Source organism: Gavia stellata, chromosome 1, assembly GCF_030936135.1.
Source record: "Gavia stellata isolate bGavSte3 chromosome 1, bGavSte3.hap2, whole genome shotgun sequence".
Lineage (NCBI taxonomy): Eukaryota > Metazoa > Chordata > Aves > Gaviiformes > Gaviidae > Gavia > Gavia stellata.
This window is the reverse complement of record NC_082594.1, coordinates 18,119,796-18,144,083: the sequence shown is the minus strand read 5'-3', so window position 1 is coordinate 18,144,083 and position 24,288 is coordinate 18,119,796. Positions and strand designations below refer to the sequence as shown.

Here is a 24,288-nt window from a genome sequence, read left to right as displayed (position 1 = left end):
CAAAGATCAAACCATGGTGCTCTGCAGGGAACAGGTGAGGGTAGAGGGAGACAGCGTCTTGTGGCAGAAGGGATGCTGGCACAGCCAGGACAGTGACAGGCATTTGCACCAACGAGGGCAGGAGATTGCTCTTCCTGGAGGCACCTCTGGGGTTTGAGTCCATCACCTGTGACACATACAGAGCATCATTAAAAGTGAGAGTCATTAAAAAAAACAACACCTTCAGGATATGCAAAATTCCCCCAGGTTCTACAGGTGAGTTCTGCTGAGATGTGGGTGAACAGAGGACAAGGGAAATCATTGGGTGTGGGGGTTGTCAGCAGAGAGGTGGGAGTTGAAGCCTTAGAAACGGAGGAGCTCAAGGCTGTGCACAAAGCTGGGAGAAGTTAAATTGAAGGGTTTAGAGTTACTTTGACTCATTTAACTGGAAGAAAGGTGAGACCTGAGCTGCCTGCACACGAGGCCAGCCGCAGTCAGGCCTCCACATGTCCTGGGGCTTGCAGCCTGTGGCGGGGCGGGGGCCGAAGTGGCCTTGGGGGGACCCGCACCCGGGCACCAGGCTGGGGCTGCTGCCGGGAAGCCCCGCAGGTTGCCTGAGCTGGGGAGCAGGAACACGAACTTCGCGTTGTCGCTTCTGGAGCCGCCCTTCGCTGCCGCTCTGCTCCGCTCTGCTCTGCTCTCACCTGCACCCAGCGGGTGGAAGGAAACCTGCGGGGCTGGGGCCCGCTAAGGGCAAGGAACAGCAGGGGCATCCCGCAGCAGAGCTCCGGCCCACCCGCCCCAGGACAAGCCATGCTCCGCCTATGGGCGGTCCTTCGGCGGGCACAAAGCTCGGCTCGGCCACCGCCAGCAGAGCTCCGTTCCGCCGCCCCGGTGCCGCCGCTCCTCCCTCCAGCCGAGCGCCGCCCGCCGCCTCCGCAGGGCCCTCTCGCCCGCCCTCCCTCCCTTTCGGCGGGCGCAGGGCCGGGGCAGCGCCGCGGCATGGAGGCGGCCGCTGCCGGGGCGCCGCCGCCCGGTGCTGCGGCAGCCGCTGCGCCCGGGGCCGAGACGGCGCCCGGGGCTGCCGCCGCGCCTCCGCGCCGGCTGCTGGCGCTGCTCGGGGCCAAGCTCTGCACCTGGTGAGTCCCCGGCCGCGGCCCCCCTGGCCTCCGCGTGGAGCCGGGCAGCGCCGGCCTCTCTGCCCGCCTGCCTCCGGGGCCGGGGCGGCGGGGGGCCGTGCCCCGGGCCGGGGTCGCACTTCGCGGGAGAGAGGGGCAGGGGGAACAATCTTTCTGTCCTCGGCGCGTTGGCCGATAGCGCGGTCAGGATGCGCTGGCTTATCTGTGCCGCCGGGAGAAGCCATGTGGTGCCCGGCCCGGAGCCGGCGCCGCCGTGGGGCACCCGCCGCCGTGGGGACGCCTCGGTGCGGGCCCGGGGTTACTGCTGGGAGCGGGGCGTGGGGCCGAGCAAAGCTTTGATCCTTCGGGCGAGCCTTTAAAGCCGTCGCCCTGGCAGAGGTGAGACCGGCGAGGCGCGGGCGGCAGCCGGGAGGGTTTTGGCTTCTGGGGGTGGAGGGCTGCGTGAGCAGCCTGGTCTGTTACGGGGGCCGCTGTGGAAGCACAGCCAAGCTACAGCCTGCAACTGCTGTGTGTGAGTGTGAAGAGCCACTTCAGCTAAGATGAGTGTAGAATTAGCGAGTGATGTATTTGATTTTGTTAAACTAAGAATGTAATCCCACATATGCACACATGCACTTGATTTTTTTTTTTTTTTTAGTAATTCTGGCTTAAGATTTTTCCGTTTTCCTGTTTTTTCAGTACTTTTGTCTATTTCCTATTTTTTCTGTACTTTTATCTGTTCTGTACTCTTTTATCAACATTGCTGTGAAGAACAGGTCACGGGAGGCAGAGAAGATATCAGAACAAAATAGCTGAGACGAGATGTGGAGTCCAGAAAGAGCAATATTCCCTTTCCTTCCATTCTTGAGTCAGCTTAGGACAGAGACCCGTTTACGTATATCACTTAAAATGTGAGCACTGGTTAAGCATAGAAAACGTGGGGAAAAAATCTGCCAAGTTGTGCAGGCATTGCATGCGTCCCAAAACTGGTACTTGCCAAGCGCTGCCTTTTGTGAGAGCAGAACTACCTCCTCCGACTTCCAGCCTGCAAGAGCTACCGTTCACTTACAGCTTCAGTTTCCATCTGGGAAAAAAATCCCTGTTTAAAAGGCTTTTTTTGGGCTCTAGATTTGGTTTCTAGTAACTATTGCATCAGATATCCTCGGCTGACAAATAGGAGGTGCTGGCTCTCCTGCCAGCCTGCGCTTCTGAGCTGGAGTCTCACAACTAGGCTGCGTGGAGGTGCGTGCTGGCCAAGCAGAGTCTTATTCCAGAGGGCAAAGCCTGCCTTTCTCTTTTGGTTGTAAGTTTTTTCTCTTTTCATTCTTCCTGCCTGTCAGGAATGCCCAAAAAGACAAGGTAGGACCTTGTTGAACTGTTCAGTAACATCACCTGTGCTAGCAGTTTTGCCAAAATGTTGCCAGAGGGCTACACTGAGTGAGTCTATTGATGGTACTTGAAAGAAAATGCAGAGCTCTCACTGGGTGTTGCAAAGTCTTGTCCGAGATAATTGATTTTTTTTTCCTCCTTTTTTTCCCAGGTGGCTGGAGGCACAGCCACTTCAGCTTTCTTAGAGGCCTTTCTGAGTAATAGGCAGGTTTAATACTTGTATGTAGTAAGCTAGATTTTTTTTTTTGAGTGAAACCAGGAGAAAATACGCTTTCTGGTTCTTGAAACAAAACAAGTCTTTCTTTTCTTTTTCTTACCTTTTACAAATTAAATTGACCTCAGTTTCAAAGCAGAACACTGAAACACTAACTTCTGAAAATGTTAGTTCTTAAAAATATTTTTTCCTGTCCTGAGCTATCTGTTAGAATATCGCTTCAGTCTGAACCTGTATTTTTCTTCAGCTACTTGCATGAAAATGTGAGATTATTCAAATGAAATGTTCTCTTTCCCCCTCCCCATTCAGGAAGGGTTCAGTAGTTAAAGCTGAAGTGCAAGTAAACTGTCTATGTGAAGAGTGTTGCTAGGCTTTGCCTGTTAGTGTTTAACTGTTGGCATAAATAAATTTATTTTTTGAAAAGCTGTATTTATTTTCATAAAAAAATCACATTAAAATTATAGGATTTATTAAACTAATAGCCAATAAAATTGTTAACTGTGGGCTTATTAGATTTTCTTTAACTTCCTCAGGTTTAGACTCTGATTGTATTTTAATATCTTGGAGTATTTTTCTTCTGCATTTCACATGGAGCCAAAGAAAGCCAGCCTGACTTTCCCATGATGTCAAGAGCCACACATGGTTCAGCGTTAGCTTTAGACCAATTTGTGGCAAACTTTCATGTTCTAAAAAAATCCCAAAATGACTCCTAGTTTTTCTCATAGCCATAGATGTAGCTAGCTAAGATGTGGTGGCTGAAGGGAGTAATTACTTAATTAAAAAAAAAAAAGAAAAAAAAAAGAAAAAAAAGGAGGAGTAATTACTTAATTAACTACCCAGCAGTAAAAAACAGCAACAAAAGAAGCCCCCAAACTGTAAAACTAAAAGGCCATTTCACCCCACTTACCTTGCATCATCTGAGAGTCCAAAGTGATTTAGTCCTTACCAATGCATTAGAAAAAAAGAGCAGAGAGGATCAAGTTCTGGCATGGAAAAGTTAATAATAAACATATTTCAAAAAATGGTCATAAAATATTAATAAGAAAATCACAGTCGTCGATACTCATGTCAATACTGGAATGAATGGAAACTCATGTCTTCGAGGCATTTTTCTTGTAAGAAATTGTCTTGCAGAATGAAACCAGTAGGATTTAAAGTTTGCTCTCAAGTTTTACAGAGGGTAAACCATTTTTTTTTTAATTTGCTATGGGAATTTAGTGGGCACTGAAATAATAAGGCTCTTGAGCCCACATTTAATGAGGGTCATCTTACTCTGTTCAGATCGCCTTGAGTGCAGTGCATTGCACGGGAGAACATGGCATCACCTTTGCAATTTGAAGAAATTCATTTTGACACCTTGGCAAATGGTGTGAGGGGAAACCATTGCTGCTTCTGCTGAGGCTTGCGCCTGGTGTTGGGGGGGGGGGGGTCAGGGCAAGAGGCTGTTGTTTTACACGCAGCCAAGAAAGTTGCCAGAGATGGAGTGTTTTGGGATTGACAGAGGACACTTTTTGAGGGCAGCCTTCCACTGTCAGTGAACGATGTCTTTATGTGGCTCTTTCGATCTTAACGTTTTGAATCTGTTCAGTACAGGGAAGAAAAAAAATCTCTGAATTAAAATAGAGAAAAATAAAGAAGGGAATGAAGCAGGATGAAGCCTGCTTGCCTTGTCAGATGCCTTCGGTACTGTAGAAGTAAACGCTGTAGGACTGCTGAGACATACATTAACTAAATAGCAATGATTGCTGGTGCAGTAACCACTAAGCAAACGGTTCTGTAAGTTCTGGACCTGAATTTCCTCCTTGTGCTTTTGCACATGGGAAATAGTTCCCTAGGTACTTTAAACTGGAGAAACTTAGTTATTAGAAAAGCTGAGGATCAGCTTAGTGGAGTTATTCCACTGCAAGAGGGCAACCAGGTCTTTATAATAATGACGGTTGAAGCTGATCAATCGTTATCAAATTTGAATGGCAACAGCTTTTCCCCTGTTTACCCTCTCGCTGGAACGTGGTCACTATCCAGTTTGCTAGTTCATGTGGAGTCCAGGCCTCTGCTATAGAGAGGGTGCCTTAGTTCAGGAGAAGCAAAGCTACCCCTTGCATATCATGTCCTGGGGGAAAACATTTAAAACCTTGCCCCGCAGAAGTCCATGTTAAACAAGCCAGATGCTTGTAGAGTAGTATTGCCTGTGCTTCTGCCTGTCTCTGTGGCACCACCTAGGAGATGGGTGAAGGGGAGTTTGCATCCAGGAGAACAGGACTTCTACCAGCTAAGGCAGCTTTAACCTCTCCTGGTAATGTATTGACGAGCACAATTTATTTTGTGGGCTACGCAGGCTTCACAGCTTTGCTCTAGTAAAATTGCAGCGGTTTTGCCCAGTCACACCTCTACACAGGTTTGATCCCCACCTCCACACCCTCGTCCCAGCTAGTCCAAGGGCAGGGCGAGTTTAGTCCAAGAAATCACAAAAGGCTTGCTCTGTGCCTCCTGCACTGAGGGTAAAGAAGAAATATTTTCTGCTAGTTTGGAGCAAGAAACTATTTGAATAATAAAAAGTATATATGTATTTTTTAAATACCTGAAACCACATTTTTTGTGTCTTGTTCACTGCATTGTTTCTTCCTTGAGATTTCAATGGGTCTTCTGTTGTCTCACCTCCTGCAAAGGAGCCAGAGTTCACAGGGCTGGGAAAGGGCGAGCTGGAACCATTGTCCATGCCTGCTTGAGAGAAGAGGTAGTCTCATCCCTGAAATTTTAGCTAACCTATGCTACATTCTTCTTAATGGCACCTGATGGAATTAATTCTTTAGATGAACGTAAAAAGACATTTCTGCATCAGTCAGAATAATTAGCCAGAATGTGTCACAATCATTGCTGATTTGTTCACCAAATAGCACAACCAGATCTTTGACCAGAATAAAAAGAAATTCAATATAACAGAAGTGAGGTAGCTTCAAAGGTTTTTTTTGCCTTTTTTTTGCATACAAATACATTTTTTGTTGACAGTTTACAGTTAATGTTGTGCTACAAAGTAGCCATGATAAATTTCTAGCTGAGACAAGGTCTCTGTTGCTTACTTCAACATTCAGAATGCTAGAAATGAGAATGTTTGTTCTTTCATGCACCAGAAAGAGTTAATCACGCAAGGCTGGATAGGATCCTACAAGATTGTCACAAGATATATGAATACTTATAATGTGGATGTGCACCATAGCTGGGATTGGCAAGGCAAGCTGTAGCAGAATGTGGGGCTTGAATCTCTTGGAAGTGCAGGATGGCTGGACTTCGCGGAGATTTGCCATCTCATCAAAATGGACTTGGAGGGAAATATGTGCCTAGCAGCATTTTTAAAGTCAGAAGAGCTTTGTTGTCAGGCTGAATAGAAAATGAGATTCATACAGCTGAATTAGAATGTGTGCAAAGAAGATGTCTCCCTTCCAAAAGGAGCGGTTGACTGTATGGTGTTGGCTTTAGCACCTCCAAACACCCCCTTCTTGTTGCCTGACAGCTGGATTGCACAGCATAGCTGGGTGAGCTGGTGAGCTACTATGTTAAAGTCACCCACCTTGGGAAAACAACTGGTGTTACTGTCGTGTCGTGTGCCTGGCACATGGATGCCCTGCCAGAAATCACTGGGGAGAGATGTGGGCACAGGGTAGGTGCAGAATCCTAATGGGATGCTTTCTTCCCTTGCTCGATTACTTTGATTAGGAACAAATCAATCAGTTGTGCAGACAATTAAATTCTCATCAGTGGTCTTCAGAGTAAACAAATTTGTTGTGGACTTTGCAGACCTGTACAGACGGCACAGCACTGAGCCCCTCTCATGGTATATTGTGAATATGCAGGCAGAGGCTGGGGTGGTACAGACCTGCATAGCTCCACTGGCTGGAAAAACAGCAAACCAAAAGATGCACAGCAATCTATGCATACTCCTGTTTGTCTAGGAACACCTGGAATAGTTCACTTTATATTAGATGAAGAATTGCTACTAAAAGAGCATGAGCTTCCCCCCCCCCCCCCCCAGCTGTGGGTTGGACTTAAAAGGAGCTGTAAAAGCTAGCATGATCTTTGGCCAAAATGGGTTCTTAGCTCCATCCTCAATTACAGGACGTGATGGAATATAGCAGGAAAAAATCCACAATAAATATCAATTATAACAATTCTTATGATAAGAAAGAATTTTTTTACAGTGAGAGCAATCAATCACTGGAACAGCCTCTCCAGGGATGTCATGGTGTCCCCATTGCTAGAGGTTTTCAAGATGTGACTGGTCAGCGTGCTGGATAATCTTGTCTAGGCACCCTTTCCCATGAAAGGTTGGACCAGATGATCTTTCGAGGTCTTTCCAACCTGGGCAGTTCTATGATACTATGGTTAATGCTTTTGTGTTTCCTTAGCACTGCTCGGTTTAGGGTCTTAGCTCACTTTCAAAGACTCAGGTCTCAGAAGAGCCTGAAGGCAGTCGTGCCTTATCTCCATGTTGCGGATTTCTATTGACCAAAGTCAGAATGGGATTCAGTGGAGGATTAAGGATTTAACTCAGGCCGTGTGTATCAAAACCTCTCTTGATGAGAATAGATCCTGTCATTGGTTTGAGCCTGCCCAAGCGAGCTGCTTGAAGATCCTTGCAAATTACTGCAGTCTCCATCACTGGTGATTTGAACTGGCCTCACTTGTTATATGACTGTCATGAGGTTAGGCTAGACCTTCCGTGTAGACAAAACCCTGCTTACCGGTAAACCAGGTAGGGATTAGAAAAAGAATAAAGTGACAATCTAAAAAAATGGCATTTTCCCTGTACAATTTAGCAAATATTTTTTTAAAAACTTGAATGTTTAATTCTAAGCTTACTGTGTGGTCTTTTATATTCACAGGCATATTTTGAAAACGATAATTCTGGGCCAGATGCTCTCCTTGTTTATCTGTGGGACTGCTGTTACAAGCCAGTACCTAGCAGAACAATACCAAGTGAATACTCCAATGTTTCAAAGTTTTATCAACTATTCTTTGCTTCTTCTAGTTTATACAACTACGCTGGCATTTAGGACTGGTATGTGAAACACGGGGTGGGAGATTCTGGTTCATAATTTTTTTTCTCTTCTACATTTTCCTTTCAGATTTTGAAACTAAAGAACTTACTCAATTCTCATCCTAGTTTTTTAAGTTCCTGCTGATCCTGCCTTGTAATAACACATAGAAATTAATTTTACAGGTTAAATGTGCATTTAATTTGATTTCATTTCATATGTGTTTAAAATTATGTGCTCTTTGTTTTCTAGTCCTATGTTATATTAGGTAAAATAGGCTTTGTTGTAACAAGCTTCTTTACTAGAGGCTATTTAATATTCCTCTTATTAATTTCCTCTTTAAACAACTCTAGTCTTGTGGGTTTTTTCCTCATGTGGTAGAATTTCTGCGCTTTTCACCATTTGCATTATCTCCTCCCAGGCTGCATTTTTCTGTTATTGTATCTTTTTTAAGCAAAGAGGGCAACCAAAATCAAACATCTCAGTATTATTTATGCTTCTAAAAAGCAAGATTCCTGTGCAACATTTGGTTGGCAAGAAACACATATTGATTGCTGCTTTCTTCTAAACAGGCAGTGATAGCCTTTGGCAAATTTTGAAACAGCGGTGGTGGAAGTATATTTTTTTGGGACTGGCTGATGTTGAAGCCAATTACATGATTGTAAAAGCCTACCAATACACGACACTCACAAGCGTGCAGGTAAGGATCAATTTGTCTTTTTGAACTGTTGCTTTTATTACAGTTTTGGATCCGTTTCTGAAATGAGATTCATAGGACAGACGTGGAAGCTATTTAAGCCTGAAAAAGCTTCCCAATATCTATTTTCTTTCTGCAGTACAGAGAAGAGCATCCTGCATCATGAATAACATTTCCAGGAAGCAGAGAAAATTGGTTGGTATTATCTAGTGCCAGCTCTTGAGTTGAACTCCAATTATTTTGATAGAAAGCACTTCTAAGTTTGCTGATAGCCACTCCGGTTTTTCTCCTGACACAAAATAAAGATTTAGGACCAGATAACACTCACTCAGCGCAGGTTCTTGCTGGTGAGAGTGAGGTAGATCTCTTGCCTGGTCCTAGAAGCTGTGGGAGGCTTTGTGAGACGTAATCCCGTATGTGAGGACATACTGATAGTTAGCTGGTGTTGCTGACGATGCAGTGAGGGACCAGCCCTGTGGCTTTTGGATGTTCAGGCTCCTCTCTGGAAGAGGTGGAAGGGAGGTCAGTGTGGTGGGCTCCTGAACTGACAGTAAACATCCTCTGCTGTGCCAGTGCTTGGTGCTGCATTGCTGCACTAGGATAAATCTTGTGTTCTGATATAGCTCTACGAGCAGGATGGCTAAGGCTGGGATTTCTTTGTCACCCTACACAGACATAAGCTGCTGGAAGAGTTAGTGCCTTCCTCCTGCCTTCAGCTGCATGCTCCTGAGCTTGCACAGCCAAATCCCTTGAGCAAACCGGCTCAGGGCACTGAGCAAACTCAGAGTAAACCCTGTCTTTTGCTGGACTATTGGCGAGCCATGTCAGGCCCCTGAGTTAGCTCCCTGTGGGGCTCCACAGATGCTCCTGCTGCTGGAACAAGGGAGGCGACGGTGCAAAAGCAAGGACTGAGCGTGTCCAGGGCTGTGCCAACGTATGCCTGCTCTTATCAATGGCGGATCTGTGGCTGGGGTCATGGCCCCACTTACCCAAATAAGAAAATAATGTACCATACAGAATTGGCTGTTAGTTGGAAAGGAATGTTTAGGTGTCAGTGTTCTACAGAGTCAAAGTAACAAGGGTTAATATTTAAAAGAATTACCTGTAAAGCAATAAACTTCTGTGGTCTGAACTCCCTTTAAAGAACTGCAGTAACTTTTCCTTGCACTATTTAAAGACCAGTAACACATACTTGATGGATTATTATTGTCATGTTTCCACTTCACACTTACGTGGTATGACTCATTAGGCCTTTAATTCCCTTACAAATAATGCCGAAGAAATCAAAGCTTTAAGAGTGACACATTTCAGTCTCAAGGTCAAGTTCGGCTGATAATCATGACACTGTTTGATCATACACTTTACAGCTGAAAAAGCCATGACTTTTATCCAAGTTCTCGGAAGTATTAAAGCTATTGCTATGATTTCTTTCATAGAAATTAAGAAAGAATAGATACAGTAGGTTGTACTGTCCAGTTGCCAAACTCAAGCAGTTGCTGAACCTTCTTCCCGTGTGGTAACCTTCAGACTGATGCTTCTTGCAGTGTCAGTTCAGTAATTGCGAATTTGTTGTAACTGCCTGTTGCAGTAAGGTTTCTTGCACATTCTCTGAAGTCAGAAATGAGATACAGGACAAAAAAAAAAAACACCTGTGATTTGCTCCAGTGCAAAGCATTTACTATCTGTCAGTAGCAAGCAGTTCTGCAGTTACATCATCAGAACCTGTGGTTCAGAGCACCCAGCTTGATAGTCTGTCTGCAGTACTGGCTGTGAGTGGATGCCCAGGGACCATAAAAGCAATGCAGGAGTATATGGCACCTTCCTGAATACAGGGTAATCACTGTTAAAATGCTGGCTGGCTGGAGCTTCAGCTCAGCCTTATGAAACTTATCTTCAAGGACAAGTTTTCTCAGCTCAGCAAGGAACTTCCACGTATTTTCTCACACATGCACACAAAAGCAGAACTGATTTTCCTTTAGTTATCAAATAACAGCATTGCACGGAAGGGGTTGGGAGATTTTTAAGGAGATAACATTGGGATGGCAGCTCTCATTTCTCTGTAAATAAAGGAAAAGACTTTGGTCCACAACTGAACTCTTTCCGTTCGGCTGTGGCTGAGGCAATGCCAGGGAAACTTGCTGCCAGTGTCCTTCTGTCTTGCGGCAGGATTTGACTGTGCTGCTGTTTGACCACATATTTCATAGCAAAAAACAAGCAGCATAGCTGTAGTTTCATGTTGTTAACATGTTGTTGGGCACAATTGGCATTTGTTCCATAGATAATTCTAGTGGAGACATTTTATAGGCAACTGTTGACAGACTGTCAGCTGATGGACGAGTGTTAACCTCAACAGGAGAAAATGCAGGATGAGCCCCTGGGGCTCAGCTGGAGGCTGCCTGAAGGGAGCCGTGTGGGGAAGCGAGCAGGATGAGCTGTTGAGCTTTTTTGCTCACAAAGCTGTCTGGAGCTGGTAATTATAAGCAAACCAATGACCTCCAACAGTCTATGATCATTTATTAACCATGTATTAAAACATCTTTTAATAATTTACTCACCCTACCTTTAAAACCTTCCTATAAACTGTGTGGCCAAAGGCTGGCTTGAGTCAAAACACTTGTAAATCAAATCAACAGGTTATCTGGGTTTTTTCCCTTGTAAAAATACAGACTGGAATTGAATAAGATGAGAGTTTGCCAAGGCTCTACTGGCAATAGTAATCAGTATTGCAGTACTGCCGTAAATGTCATAAAAGCTGAATAAATAAACTTTATGCTTTTAAATGGTTCCATTGACACAATTCATTGTGATGTTACATCTGCTTTACACCTCTTTGATCTTGATCCTGTACAGAAGAGAGCATTTTCCACCAAAGAGCTCTGTAACGTAGTAGATGAAGGGAAAGCAAGATCCAGTAGTTGGAAATCAGATTTCTACTGTCTGTAATTGAGGTTAATTGTCCCCTGGAACAGATTACCAGGGCATGTTCTTCATCATTTGGTGCCTGTATGTCCTGGCTGCAAATCCTCTAACCAGGATGCTGTAGCTCTACAGTATGTTACTGGTCTGGATGCAGCAATTCCCCATCTGGCATTACTGAAAGAGCTTGTGGCTCATTATCTACTACTCTCTTATATCCTAATTAAGATTTTTTTTTTTTTTTAAAGGGTTTTTGTTCCACCCTTTCTGTTTGGGTTGAAAAACTGCTTGGGAGGTTGGAAAACTACATGGTAACATCTCAATAAATGGGGAATGGAAAGCTTACGTATTAATAGAAGAGATGTCTACTACCAGGGGGGTAAAATCTTTGCTTTCTAATTTTTGTAGTATTTCTTAGTTTCTGTGATTGCATCTTCACACCGGAGAGATCAAATACATTTCCATACTCAGGACAGAACTGGTTCAGACCAAAGGTGGAAAAACAGAATTATGAGAGCTAAATTTTATGTTTTGCAGAAACAGATGAATGACACTTGTTTGATACTAGTCAAAACAGTCAAATTTGGAGGAAATGTTAGAAATTTTTTTTGAGCCTAGATAAAAGGTAAGATAGAGAAAAAGGCCTGGGACTAGGTCGAAACTTACAGCATGATACTTCTCCGATAGAGCAAAGTTGTATTAGATATGTGGTATCACATATTAGGACTTGTGTGGCTCTAATATCTCCTAATACCGCCTAGGCAAGTGCTTTTGCACAGACTTTTCGAACTGGACAAGCTGGAGGCAATCCAAGGAACAAAGACAAATGGAAGGATTAGAGAGTACCGTTAGGATTTAATCTGTAATGACTCCCCTTAATGCTGTGCTGGTAAGACTTTAACGTGTAGTTATGAACAAGTAAAACCGAGCTTACCATGAAAGTCTTACAAGTTTGGTTAAAACCCTTGGGGATGATGGTTGAAATAACAGAAGCCAGCACAGCAGAAGACTGGTGGTGCACTCAGGCAGGCAGAAGTTAGCAATGAACATTAAGGACTAAGGGCTCTTGATTGTAATGATTATGCCCCAGTCCTATTAACCTGGAACTAACACTTGATAGTAACTTCAAGAGGCCAGGTTTTAAGGGCTGACATTTAAGAGTAATTTGTGAGCAGTCTGTGGAAGGCTGACTGTATGTTCTACTGTAGACTCTTCCCTTATATATTCTCATGGCACTCTACTGAGGCAGGTCAGAAAATACGCCTCTTTTTTCCCCAGACAAATTCAGAAACAAAGTCTATTTTGTTGAATTGAATATTAAACCAATTATGATTAGCTCAATGTTCTTTGTATTATTTGGTTATTCTGGAACATTATGACCATCTTGTGCTACAATGTATTTTTCTGTATTGAGTACACAGCTAAGTCTTGATTTTTTCTGTAATAATGGAGAATTGGGTAGAAGATGGGTGGGTCTAACAATGCAAAGATACATAAGATTTTAGGAACACACAGAGTATAATGAAGAAAGGAAAGAAGTTGATGTCACTGCTTGTCATGGCATGCAGACATCCTTGAAGCTATTAAGTCTGCTCGGGGTAGTGTCTGCAAACACATCCAAAGTGCTTCAAAACTGCAGCTGCCTTGTGTGTCTCTGCTGCTGGAGCATGGGTGAATTAAAGTGGGTTACCTGCTTCTGACTAATTGAGAGTCAGCTCTAACAGGGTAATGAAAATGCACTGGTGGATTGCATTGATTTTGTGGGAAGTTGGAAGAATGGGAAGGTGACTTTAGGAAAGCTGTTCTTCTATTCCTGTCTTCTTCCTACCAATTTTGCACGTGGCTTGCAGCTCATCTACCTTTTTTTTTTTTTTTTTCTTCAGTAGGATCCACTTGGGGAAAATAAAATCAAAACCAAAACTGCAGGGTCAGATTCTTGCCCTATTCACTTTGATGTAAAAACAGATCGCTTGTATCCTTTAATAGTTTCAGTTTTTTACTTTGTGTACATGGACCCCTAAATTCTAATTATAAATTTGAGGAGGAGTGAAAAAACAAGCTAGACAAAACCTGCTGGGGAGAAAAGGAAATGTCAGTGAACTGTCTCCTTGTATTGGTGTCATGGGGAGCAACGTGCTTTCAGAGCAACATCCTAGCATTCATTTGTGAAGCTGCAAAGATTAATTAGATCCATCATTAGAAGAGTTTCTAGATCAGTGCCTTCCTACCAGGAGGGAGTGGACCCCCAGCTCCTCCTTCACTTGCAAAATGCTTTTCATGGTAAAATGTAGGTCTGACCCCTCTTTGAAACGAATCCACTGGGTTGCTTTGCGGCTTTCATTAACATCTGACAGCGACGGAAAGTAAAATCCTGTACATTCGTTTTCAGGATAGTGCAATCCAGATTTGGGCTGGGTTTCTAATTCAAACCATTTCTCTGTACACACAGCTGCTGGACTGTTTTGGGATTCCTGTACTGATGGCTTTGTCATGGTTCATTCTCCGTGCAAGATACAGGCTGATCCATTTTCTTGCTGTTGCCGTCTGTTTGCTGGGTGTAGGAACAATGGTGGGTGCAGACATTTTGGCAGGAAGGCAGGACAGTGAAGGTAAGGAATCCTTTATCGCGGCGGGGAAGGGTGGAGAGACGGTTTCCGTGGTGGACTAACTTGCAAAGGAGAAAGAGGAGCAAGTGCAGGGGAAGTGGATGTAGTTTTATTTTAAAAGAGAAGAGGAGAAAACACACTGCTATTTGTATTTCTTGTCCAAGAAGACAGTGGCTGAGGAGATGCTGATTTTATAGGGAGCTGTGGAATTTCTTTGCTTGTAGATTTGGATTATTTCTTCCACCTTAAAAGAGAAACTCTTGTGTTAAGCTTAACTTTTGCTGCTGTTCATCTGACCTGATGAAAGGCCTCATTCTTGAAAGCTCGTTTGCTTTTACTAATCATGTCAGATGGTCTAATAAAAGATGCTGCCTCTCCCTGCAAACCTTGTCTTGCTTACACTGTACCAGCCTGCTGGCAGCCAGACTTCTCTGATTTGCAGTTCTCTATGAGCACAAATAGAAAATAAAAAGTTACTTAAGAGCAGGCTGACTTCTCCGAGTTATCTTTGGCAGACCCAACAGAAATACTCCGCGTATCCCTAAGGCCCACAGGCCACAGCCTGGAAAGCAGTGGCTTACGACAGGAGAGCAAGAGGAGATGTGGGCAGGATGCCGGGATTCCTGGGACCTCCAGGAGGGAGACTGGGCTCTGGGGACCAGGATGCAGTCGGGCACAGATGAGGGCAGGTCTCGTCTTCTCTATGATGGATGCCTAAATCAACCCATATCATAGCAACCTTATTTTGAATAAGAATTTCAATTTTCAGAGCCAGTGGGTATGAGGCAAGGTAAATTTCAGGGGGAGAGGAATGGGGCATTGCCTTCTTCAGGCAGCATAGAGATAAGCCTGTTTGGCATTATTTTGGGGCCTTACTGTAGGTAAGAGACCAAGGCAAACTGAGGTTTAGCTTTAATGCTATGTGGTACAAGTATCTCAGTCCTGAGGGAGAAAAAATCTTCTTTTCCTGAGCCTTCAAGACAGTTGTGCTTTATTTGCTGACCTGGGTATCCTTACTACTGCTTACCCTCGATTTCAGACATATTTTCTTAGTGATTGCCAACTGGCTCAGGAAAGGACATTTTAAATCAATTCAAGGATTTAAACAACAGCGATCCTCTTGATCTTTAGCTGATGCATAACAGCATTTACTTGATGAGTGATTGTATCACAGGGAGTCCCATTTGCACAGTATAAATAAATTGCAGCAGGACACATGATACCACCCATCTGCAGCGCCCGCTTAAGGCCTGTCATAAACTTGAAGCTGAGTCCAGGTCTCGCTGAAATCAATAGGCTGATTTTAGCAAGACTTGAATCAGGCCTTACCGCAAAAGCAGGGGCAATGTTCAGAAAGGCGGAGAGCATCTCTAACTGGGAATTTTCTTAAGTCCCTACAGTGCCTAAGGTCAGCAGAAGTAGAATTGGACCAGTCTATACGGCAGTGGATGGTCAGGATGAGATTTAAATGCTGGGTTTAGCTCATTCCAGACTGTGCAGGGTGAGGTGAGCAGGTAGCAGAGTCCATGCTCAGACATCAAGCCACTCATCTGCACACACGAGAGATGATTCCTTTCCCCTTACCCTGGAAGGCGCTAGGAAGATAGAGATGTTAGAGATAAATTTGCTTGTCTTTTTAAGGAAAGTTAAAAAGTGTTTGCAGCATTACCCTTATTGTGGATTAATATTTCTGTACAGGTAGTGACGTGGTGATTGGAGATGTCTTAGTGCTTCTTGGTGCTTCTTTGTATGCCATTTCTAATGTGAGTGAGGAATACATTGTGAAAAATCTGAGCAGAGTGGAGTTTCTAGGAATGGTGGGCTTGTTTGGGACTATTATCAGCGGTCTACAGCTGTAAGGATCTAATATTTATTTTAAAACTAATTAAGAATATTCTACAGATGATTGCTTGTCTACCATGAAATGATACTGTTGTTATTAAATTAATTCTTTGTTACATCTGCATTTGGCCTATATGGGTGTCCTTCCAGTTGAATTTTATTTTTGTTGCTGATCAGCATCTGTTTTATATCCTTTTTATTTGCACTACTCTTACTACAGCAATTCTAAAGCTGAAATCCTGCAATTGAACACATATGATACTTGGCTGTATTTTTGATTTTGTTGATCTTCATGAGGACACTCAGTATGCTGAGGACTGTTCACAGGAACATATTTCTTAATGGTTTTTCTCTGTGGAAAAGTTTTGGAGATAATCAGTAGTAGGAGGTCTTCCATATTAAACTTCAGTTTAAAATGAAGCCATGTATACTCTTATAAATAACCATGTTAGAGTAACAGACCGCGTGCACTTAAGTCTATCTAATGATTTCTATGTTCCTCATTTCTCATCATTATAGTTAATAATTTCTTCAAATGGTATATCAAATGAAACTGAATCTCTGAAGGATGAAAAAGCCTGGGAAGAAGGCATAAGAATTAAATAAAAGTGTTCTTGACTTTCAGGCACTTTAATTTTCAAGTCTTTTTTCGTGCTTGTTAGATGTTGGAGTTAGTGTCATTCAATAGCATTTCAAACAAAAAATTAAGGGATTATAAATGAAAATTTTTCTTATGTAGTCTGATAATGAAATTCTCTATTTGAATATGATACGCTTTTTTTCCTTTTTTTACTGTATTATATCTTTTCTCTAACTCTAGAGCCATTGTGGAACATAGGGAGATAATAAGAATTCAATGGAACTGGAAAATTGGTATGTGTATGACAAAATTATGTGCATTTTTTCAGAACACTGGAAGAAGATAATAATTTAGACTTGAAATGCTGGGGATTTAATTTTCTTTCACTGGATATTAAGCAGCATTCATATTGCCACAAATGTACCTTCTGCAAACTTTGCAGCTTGGCAAAGAGATAAGGTTTGCAGGATAGAACATTAAAACCTTTGAGCTCAGGTTTTCCATTTTATATATAGAATGAAGCAAATTCTCAAAATAAATTGCAAAAAGTGAAAATTAAACCTGTTTAATCAGAGACATGTTTAGTGTTGGAACATCACAAGAACATTTTAGTGTTGTCCTTCCTAAATGAAATACTGGGAAAATAGATTTTGTGACACATTTTGATCTCAACAGAACTGCATGTTATTAAGAAATGTGGCTCTAAATTTCTTCAGTCAGCTCTTACATTAACTGGGAAAGAACAAGAACTTTCTTGTATAGATAAAGTAATTTTTGCAATACAGGGTAGTCTTGAAAAAGAAGAGTTTCTGCCATGTTTTCCTTAAATTTACATTCCCATATCTTTTAGGAGACCTTATCCTAAAAGACAAAAATGCATAGTTTTAAAGCATCTGAAGAATATCAGTGTTCTTTAAAATCATTATTCTGTGCCTTAGGAGTAAATTGTCATCTTGTTTTACAGCATTACTGTTCGCAGTCTTTGCCCTGTGTATGTTTGGGCTGTATAGCTTCATGCCAGTAGTGATTAAAGTTACCAGCGCAACCTCGGTCAACCTGGGTATTCTGACTGCCGATCTCTACAGTCTGTTCTTTGGGCTTTTCCTTTTTTTCTATAAGGTAAGTACCTTCATTCTTTCACTATAATTTCAGTTACATTTTTCTCCAAAATTATAAATAAAGCATAATGTTCTTAAAAGCCCCTGAACAGTTGTTTGCACTTACACATTTCTACAGCTTGTATCATTCATTGTTGGCAGATGTCAATCAGGAGGAGTCATACTTAGTTAATTGCATAGCATCGCACCATTAGGCAGATAGTGATTTTCAAACAATTTCACACTTGATGGAATACGTTAGAGTTAATGTTAAGAGATAGTAAATAATTTCCCAAGGTGTTCACGTGGTTCTTGCCGTGAGCCCTATGTGGAACTGTGTGTTAGATTTGGTTCATCCAAGTGTTCAAGGAGAGTGTTTGAATCTCCCTGTTCTGAAAAGCATTTCATGCTCCTCTGAGGGAGGAGCAGTGTGGCTTGATTTCCAGAAATTAATATTTTCTTTTAGAAATTTAATCTATTCATTACCAACATCTTGGGATAAGAATCAAGCTCTCTCAGTGCTACTGCTAAGGAGAGCCTAAAGGAACTGAAAAAATGCAGATAAATATATTATTCTGTATGCTCTCCAAAAGGAGTTACTTTTATTGCTCTCTGAAATATTTTTGGTACTGTCTATTCAAGCTAAATGACAGTGCTAAAAAGATTTCATTCCACCCTACTCTTTTCATCCAGAATCATTTGTGGGAACCTAGCTTGTTATAGCAGTTGGACTAATTGAGTCAGTCGCTTGGTGACTGGGAAGGGCTTACTGAGAAGCTTGTGAACTTCTCTTAAGAACTTAATTTGTATTATTCCATGTGGTTGCTTTCTCTTCAGCATTATGGAAAGCCAGAAGCTTTTAGGTCAGATTTGTTTCTGAAAATGAAGACCAATTTATTTTACAGGGCTGAGGTCTGGTAGTGGTAGGATCTGACTACAGCTTGATTTTCCTTTTCAAAAAGCTCTTGTAGCTCAGCTTTCCTCCCTATTTTGGTTTCCAAAATTTGCTCCAAGCTACAAAGCATCCATTAAAAATGAATGTAGGAAGCGAACCATACTTACGTTCTAACAATTTAAAAAATCCTTTCTAGGTCACTTTCAAACATATATTTTGGTACCCAGATAGCTTAACTCAAGAAGTGATTATAAATTTATATTCTTAATAGTAAAGAGGGAGAAGTAAGCAAGAGCTTTGAAAGAGATCTAATAAACTTTTATTCTTCAGGATTTTTAGCTTATTTTGAGGAGAGGTTTTTCTGGGTTCAGATCATCCCATAATTTTACTAACTGCGGGGTATTCTGGTAGCAAAAAGGAAAAATTAATTAGAGAAGACTTTGGGGTTGAATTATGAGAGAATTTCAGATACTTCTTAAAATGGGAACTTGCATCTGTGGTTAGAAACAATGAAGTAGCAAAAAGGGGAGCAATAATAATGCTGCATCTTTAGTAATCAGAGGATCTGAGATAGCTTAGGAACCAAGAACTGAGAGAGCTTGATTTTTGACATGGCTTTTAACATAACACTTAGCAGTAGAAAATCTTATTGCCAAGTTAACCATATAGGTTTCTTTACCTATGGGGCAAAGAAACCAGGCAGGACATTTCCTGGATTAAGAAGCACCCTGGACACAGGAATCTACAAACAAAAATGCAAGGGATCGCTCTGTATTCCCTATTACCAGATGATATTTCATAGCAAGCCACTGAAGCCTTGGCTGCGCTGCAGAGTGGAGCGAGCCACAGAGAGCTCTGAACTGCCGTGGTCTGAGCCTGCTCTGAAACAGAAGCAGCACAAACATGCACTGGCTGCAGCAGAGACCGGGCCCAGGAATTTATGAGGTTTTGACTTGTGCACAGTGTTTTGCTAGTGCACTCAACTTTTCAGCCCTAACCATGTCTGTTTAAGGTGAAATGTGAATTTTGCGTACCTGTTTTGATGAGCTCTTTTTTTTTTTCCTTTTATTCCATAATGAATCTTTGCTGTGCTTGCTCTAATGAGCTCATTATATAGATACCTGTAATCCCTCAAGAGATATTAAAAAAGGTCTCCAAATGCTTTTGTTGTATAAAGTCCTATGGAAGGCAGTCTGCTGCAAATACAGACACTAGATGGAGTTACAACTCTCCACTAACATTTAAAGTAGTCTTTCGGCTTGATAGTGAGTATGGGTTTATAAGCTGCACAGGTATGACTGAAATCAGTGTCTGAAGCAATGAAGTTGCTGCAGTATTTGAAATGAAAAAAAAAAAAAAAAGAGGAAAACAACCCAGGAAAAGACTACTGAGCCCTCCCCAAAAATGAAAGAAAGAAAAAAAAAAAGAAAAGAGCATAGGCCTGTTGGAGCAGCATGGTTAAGGTTCGCCTGAGCCGATAGCTGCGAACACATAGGCAGGCCTTGAATCACAGCTACGCTGCAACGGGTTTGGCGCCCTGGCTTGGTGGCTGTGTGTCTGTTCAGGGAGGAATTAATTCTGAGCAGGATCAGAGACACGTGCTGCTTTGTACGCACTACGAGCTACTGTGACCGCCTGGTCTCACCTGCCAGCCACATGGCCTTGCATGCAAGCACATGTTCACTCACGGCCTTAGGTTGCCTTCTGGAGAAGTTGTGCACGTGCTTTGATACAGACCCAAGCTCTGCCTGTTTGATGGGAATGGGCCAGTCACGGGTAGGGCCACGGATGCTGCTGCTGTCTCCATCAGGGCATCTTCAGAGCTTGGTGCTTTTTCCTGTGCAGAGTGAACACTTGGGTACAAGCTTCTCCAGGCAAACAGCCAGCAAGGTGAGGCGAGAGAGCACATATCACAAGGCCACTCTGTTTCAGTCTGCTTTTCCTTTTGCATAGTGCCGTCCAAGGGTTTCCGAGCCAAGTGACTACCAGCTAGGAATTGCAGTGCCTTAATTGTAGATGCCTCAGTCTTTTTTGGATCAGAGTCCGCTGTCCAGGTCCTACCATTCATTTCATCCAGCTCTGCTGCTTGATAAACTAGAATGTATTTTTCAAGCATGTCTAAGGACGCTAAGGAGGTTAGGGAATATTGACAGTGGGATGTAGGATGTGCTGTGTCCTTCATTCTGCTGTTTAATCAGTGTTGTTTGGCAAAGGCAATATGGAGGACTTCAAAAAATCCACTGAAAAAGTGTTCCTGGCTGTGGATGACTTGAACACTTTGTATTATTGAATCTGTTGTTATAAAGCAAGCATTTATTTTTCTGTCAAGGTGGAGGTATCTTGGCAATTGTTGGACTTTTAACAGGCAAGTGAATGATAGTGAATCAAATGCCTGATGTACCTCGGCAGTTCATACTCTTACCTCACACCACTCTTAACAGCACAAATGCTGCTCTTTTAAAAGGAGCCCCAGTCTCCCTTTCTTTAAGGACTTGCTGGGTGTAGAGAGCAAACCGGTTTTGGTGCAGTAATAACGTTTATCTAGCCCTGCAGATGGTTAAGAGAGCTGTGCAGAGAACAGCTGCTCTGGTGACTTGCAGTAGGACGGAGCAATTCATCTCTTGCCAGGACCTGAAATATTTGGCTGTGGTGAAACAAAATTTTCTTAGGAATACAGTATTTCAGCATTCACGTGTGCAAACACCTATCCTTCAGTATCACTGTATTTACAACCATTTGGTCACTCTGTTAAGATTCTCGTATGTAGACCTAAGGAAACTCCCTGTCCAACAGTGTTGAGGATGAGATGCAGAGAAAACCAGCCAGCTCTTTGAGTCTATCAGTGAATGGAGCTGTTGAATTTTGATTTTCAGACCTGAATACAGATCATGGTGATAATCTTCATTGAAATAATTTTTAAAAGGAAGGGTAGCTTTCACGTTCTTAAAACAAGGCAGCATTGACATGTTTTTACATCAGACAAGACTTAAAGCGTCTCTTTCTTTCTTCTGCCAGTTTTCAGGTCTTTATATCCTGTCCTTTGTTATCATCATGGTGGGCTTCATCTTGTATTGCTCCACTCCAACTCAGACGGCAGAACCCACTGCCTTGCCGCAGCCTGGCAGCACCGGCTTGGACAACGCTGCACTAAAGCTCGAGGAGAATGACAGTGAAACTCCGGCCATAACTGTACAGTTCACAAGAGGAGAAACTGTGGTGGTCAGCACTGATTAAAGAAATGGCAGCATTTCAAAATAGAGGATTTTTTTTTTTTTTTTTTTACTGCCAAATTTCCCTCAAATATTAATCTGGAGAATTGTTCTACTGCCAAGGTCATGCTGCACTGGTTTTAATGCACTGGATAGACTTTTAAGGCCAGATCCTCAATCAGTGAAACTGTATTGATTTACCCTTGCAGAAAATCTGGCCCTTAGAAGAAGAGAGAGTAGTATTTATGTGGAGTCTCTGGGAAGTGAGAGACTGTTATTTTTAAATGTTTAATTAACTTAACAGCAAATGCTTGGGGGAAAAACTAAGCCAAAGCATGCTCTCAGGTCACTAACTGGAGCAAATATGTTCTATATTGCATTAGGGACCCAAATCTGCAAGATGCTATCTGAGGGCTTCATGGTTCCTGCATCTCAGTGCCAGGTACCCTCAAACAGCATCTTGCAAAAGCCACTCAGCATCTCAGATCTAGTTCTGCAAGCTGTATTACATACATACACCTTCCATGTGCTGATGGACTTTATTCTTCCGCTGGAGGATTTGCTTCTTACATTCCACCCAAATGTTCGTCTTTTCATATTGCTGCACTCTCTGTCACAGCTGGGGCTGCTACAGGTATTTTATTTCGAATTTTGCTAGTAAGGGAAGTTTGAATACGTGTTTTTATAATCCCTTCTTTTTCAGTGGCCTGTTGTTTGGTGCATTCCCACTAGGTGGAGGAGATTAAGTCAGGCCCTTGCTCTGCTCAGTAAGAACTGAAGGATTTTTTTTCTGGATGAGACAGCAAAAGGGTTTGAACTGAAGTTCACTTCTCAGTGAATTTCTCCCTTAAATGGGCCATACTTCTGCAGAAAGATTTGAATAAAATTGGCATTTCTTAAAAAAATTTAAGCATCTTAGCCAATCCTCATTGCAACAACAATGACACAATCTCCAAAAGGTTAAGTGCTTTCAGTAGATTCATTGGCAGTTTTCCTCCCCCTCTTCATATTTACAGTAAATGATTATAAAATATGAGGCTGCATTTTTAACATCAGTAAAACCATATTGGGTTTTTATTTTATTTCATTTTTTTGTACAAGCCTTCATAGCTCAGGTGTATGAGGTAACAAAAGAATAAAATTTTCAGCAGCTGAAGAGGTGGCTCTTGGTTTGTTTATTTTTTTAAGCTAGAATTTCTTTATTGCTCAAAATTATATTAATTGATTTTACTGGCCAAATGATTCTTTTAATGGCTGAGCTTTGCTGTAAGAAGTAAATATGACATTTTCTGAAGATACTGGTGATCAGATGACACAGACTGGTTTTGTGTACTTCTGGTGTTGTTTATTCAAGTAAAATAATTCAGCAAAAATCTTACCTGATTTTATTTAGCGATAGCAGAACAAATGTTCAGTGGATACTACAGCAATGAACATTGCCTTTTCACTGAGTAGTTCATGCACAGGAGGTTGAAGAGGTGCTAATATTTTATGATGTGATGGGTTGACCCTGGCTGGATGCCAGGCACTCTCCAAAGCCGCTTTATCACTCCCCCTCCTCAGCTGGACAGGGGAGAGAAAAGAGAACAAAAGGCTCATGGTTCGAGATAAGGACAGGGAGATCACTCACCAATTACCATCACAGGCAAAACAGACTCGACTTGGGGAAATCAGTTTAATTTATTACCAATCAAATCAGAGTAGGATAATGAGAAATAAAACCAAATCTTAAAAACACCTTCCCCTGGCTCCTCCCTTCTTCCCGGGCTCAACTTCACCCCCAATTTCTCTACCTCCTCTCCCCGAGCAGCACAGGGGGATGGGGAATGGGGGTTGCGGTCAGTTCATCACATGTTGTTTCTGCTGCTCATTCCTCCTCAGGAGGAGGACTCCTCACACTCTTCCCCTGCTCCAGTGTGGGGTCCCTCCCATGGGAGACAGTTCTCCATGAACTTCTCCAATGTGAGTCCTTCCCACGGGCTGCCGTTCTTCACAAACTGCTCCAGCATGGGTCCTTTCCACAGGTGCAGTCCTTCAGGAACAGACTGCTCCAGCGTGGGTCCCCCACAGGGTCACAAGTCCTGCCAGCAAACCTGCTCCAGCGTGGGCTGCTCTCTCCATGGGGCCACAGGTCCTGCCAGGAGCCTGCTTCAGCATGGGCTTCTCACGGGATCACGGCCTCCTTTGGGCATCCGCCTGCTCCAGCGTGGGGTCCTCCGTGGGCTGCAGGTGGATATCTGCTCCACCGTGGACCTCCATGGGTGCAGGGGCACAGCCTGCCTCACCATGGTCTTCACCAGGGGCTGCAGGGGAATCTCTGCTCCGGCGCCTGGAGCACCTCCTCCTCCTCCTTCTTCACTGACCTTGGGGTCTGCAGGGTTGTTTCTCTCACATATTCTCACTCGTCTCTCTTCCGGCTGCCGTTGCACAGTTGTTTTTCCCCCTTCTTAAATATGTTATCCCAGAGGCACTACCACCGCCACTGATGGGCTCGGCCTTGGCCAGTGGTGGGTCCATCTTGGAGCCGGCTGGTGTTGGCTCTATCAGACATAGGGGAAGTTTCTAGCAGCTTCTCACAGAAGCCACCCCTGTAGCCCCCCTGCTACCAAAAGCTTGCCATGCAAACCCAATACATATGAAAAGCATTTGGGCCCAGTTACCTTTTGCTTTACCACCGGAGTAAGATTCAGGTCACAGATTAAGACACTAAAACTGG

The 24,288-nt window shown here is 43.0% G+C and overlaps 1 protein-coding gene across 1 annotated transcript; it reads left to right on the top strand.

Moving 5' to 3' along the window:
• The first annotated feature begins 981 nt into the window (after window positions 1-981).
• Window positions 982-21,597, top strand: SLC35F2 (solute carrier family 35 member F2). Its single transcript, XM_059825129.1, has 8 exons — window positions 982-1,118; window positions 7,578-7,753; window positions 8,303-8,430; window positions 13,793-13,952; window positions 15,648-15,804; window positions 16,612-16,664; window positions 17,336-17,490; window positions 21,379-21,597. The coding sequence occupies exons 1-8, from the start codon at window positions 982-984 to the stop codon at window positions 21,595-21,597; spliced, it is 1,185 nt and encodes a 394-aa protein (XP_059681112.1).
• The last annotated feature ends 2,691 nt before the right edge of the window (window positions 21,598-24,288 follow it).

Excerpts from the sequence above, each read along its gene's own strand:
- SLC35F2 (XM_059825129.1), top strand. The coding sequence starts at position 982 with ATGGAGGCGGCCGCTGCCGGGGCGCCGCCGCCCGGTGCTGCGGCAGCC. Across the intron at positions 1,119-7,577 it reads GGGGCCAAGCTCTGCACCTG|GCATATTTTGAAAACGATAA; the intron begins GTGAGTCCCCGG and ends TTATATTCACAG. Across the intron at positions 13,953-15,647 it reads AGGAAGGCAGGACAGTGAAG|GTAGTGACGTGGTGATTGGA; the intron begins GTAAGGAATCCT and ends ATTTCTGTACAG.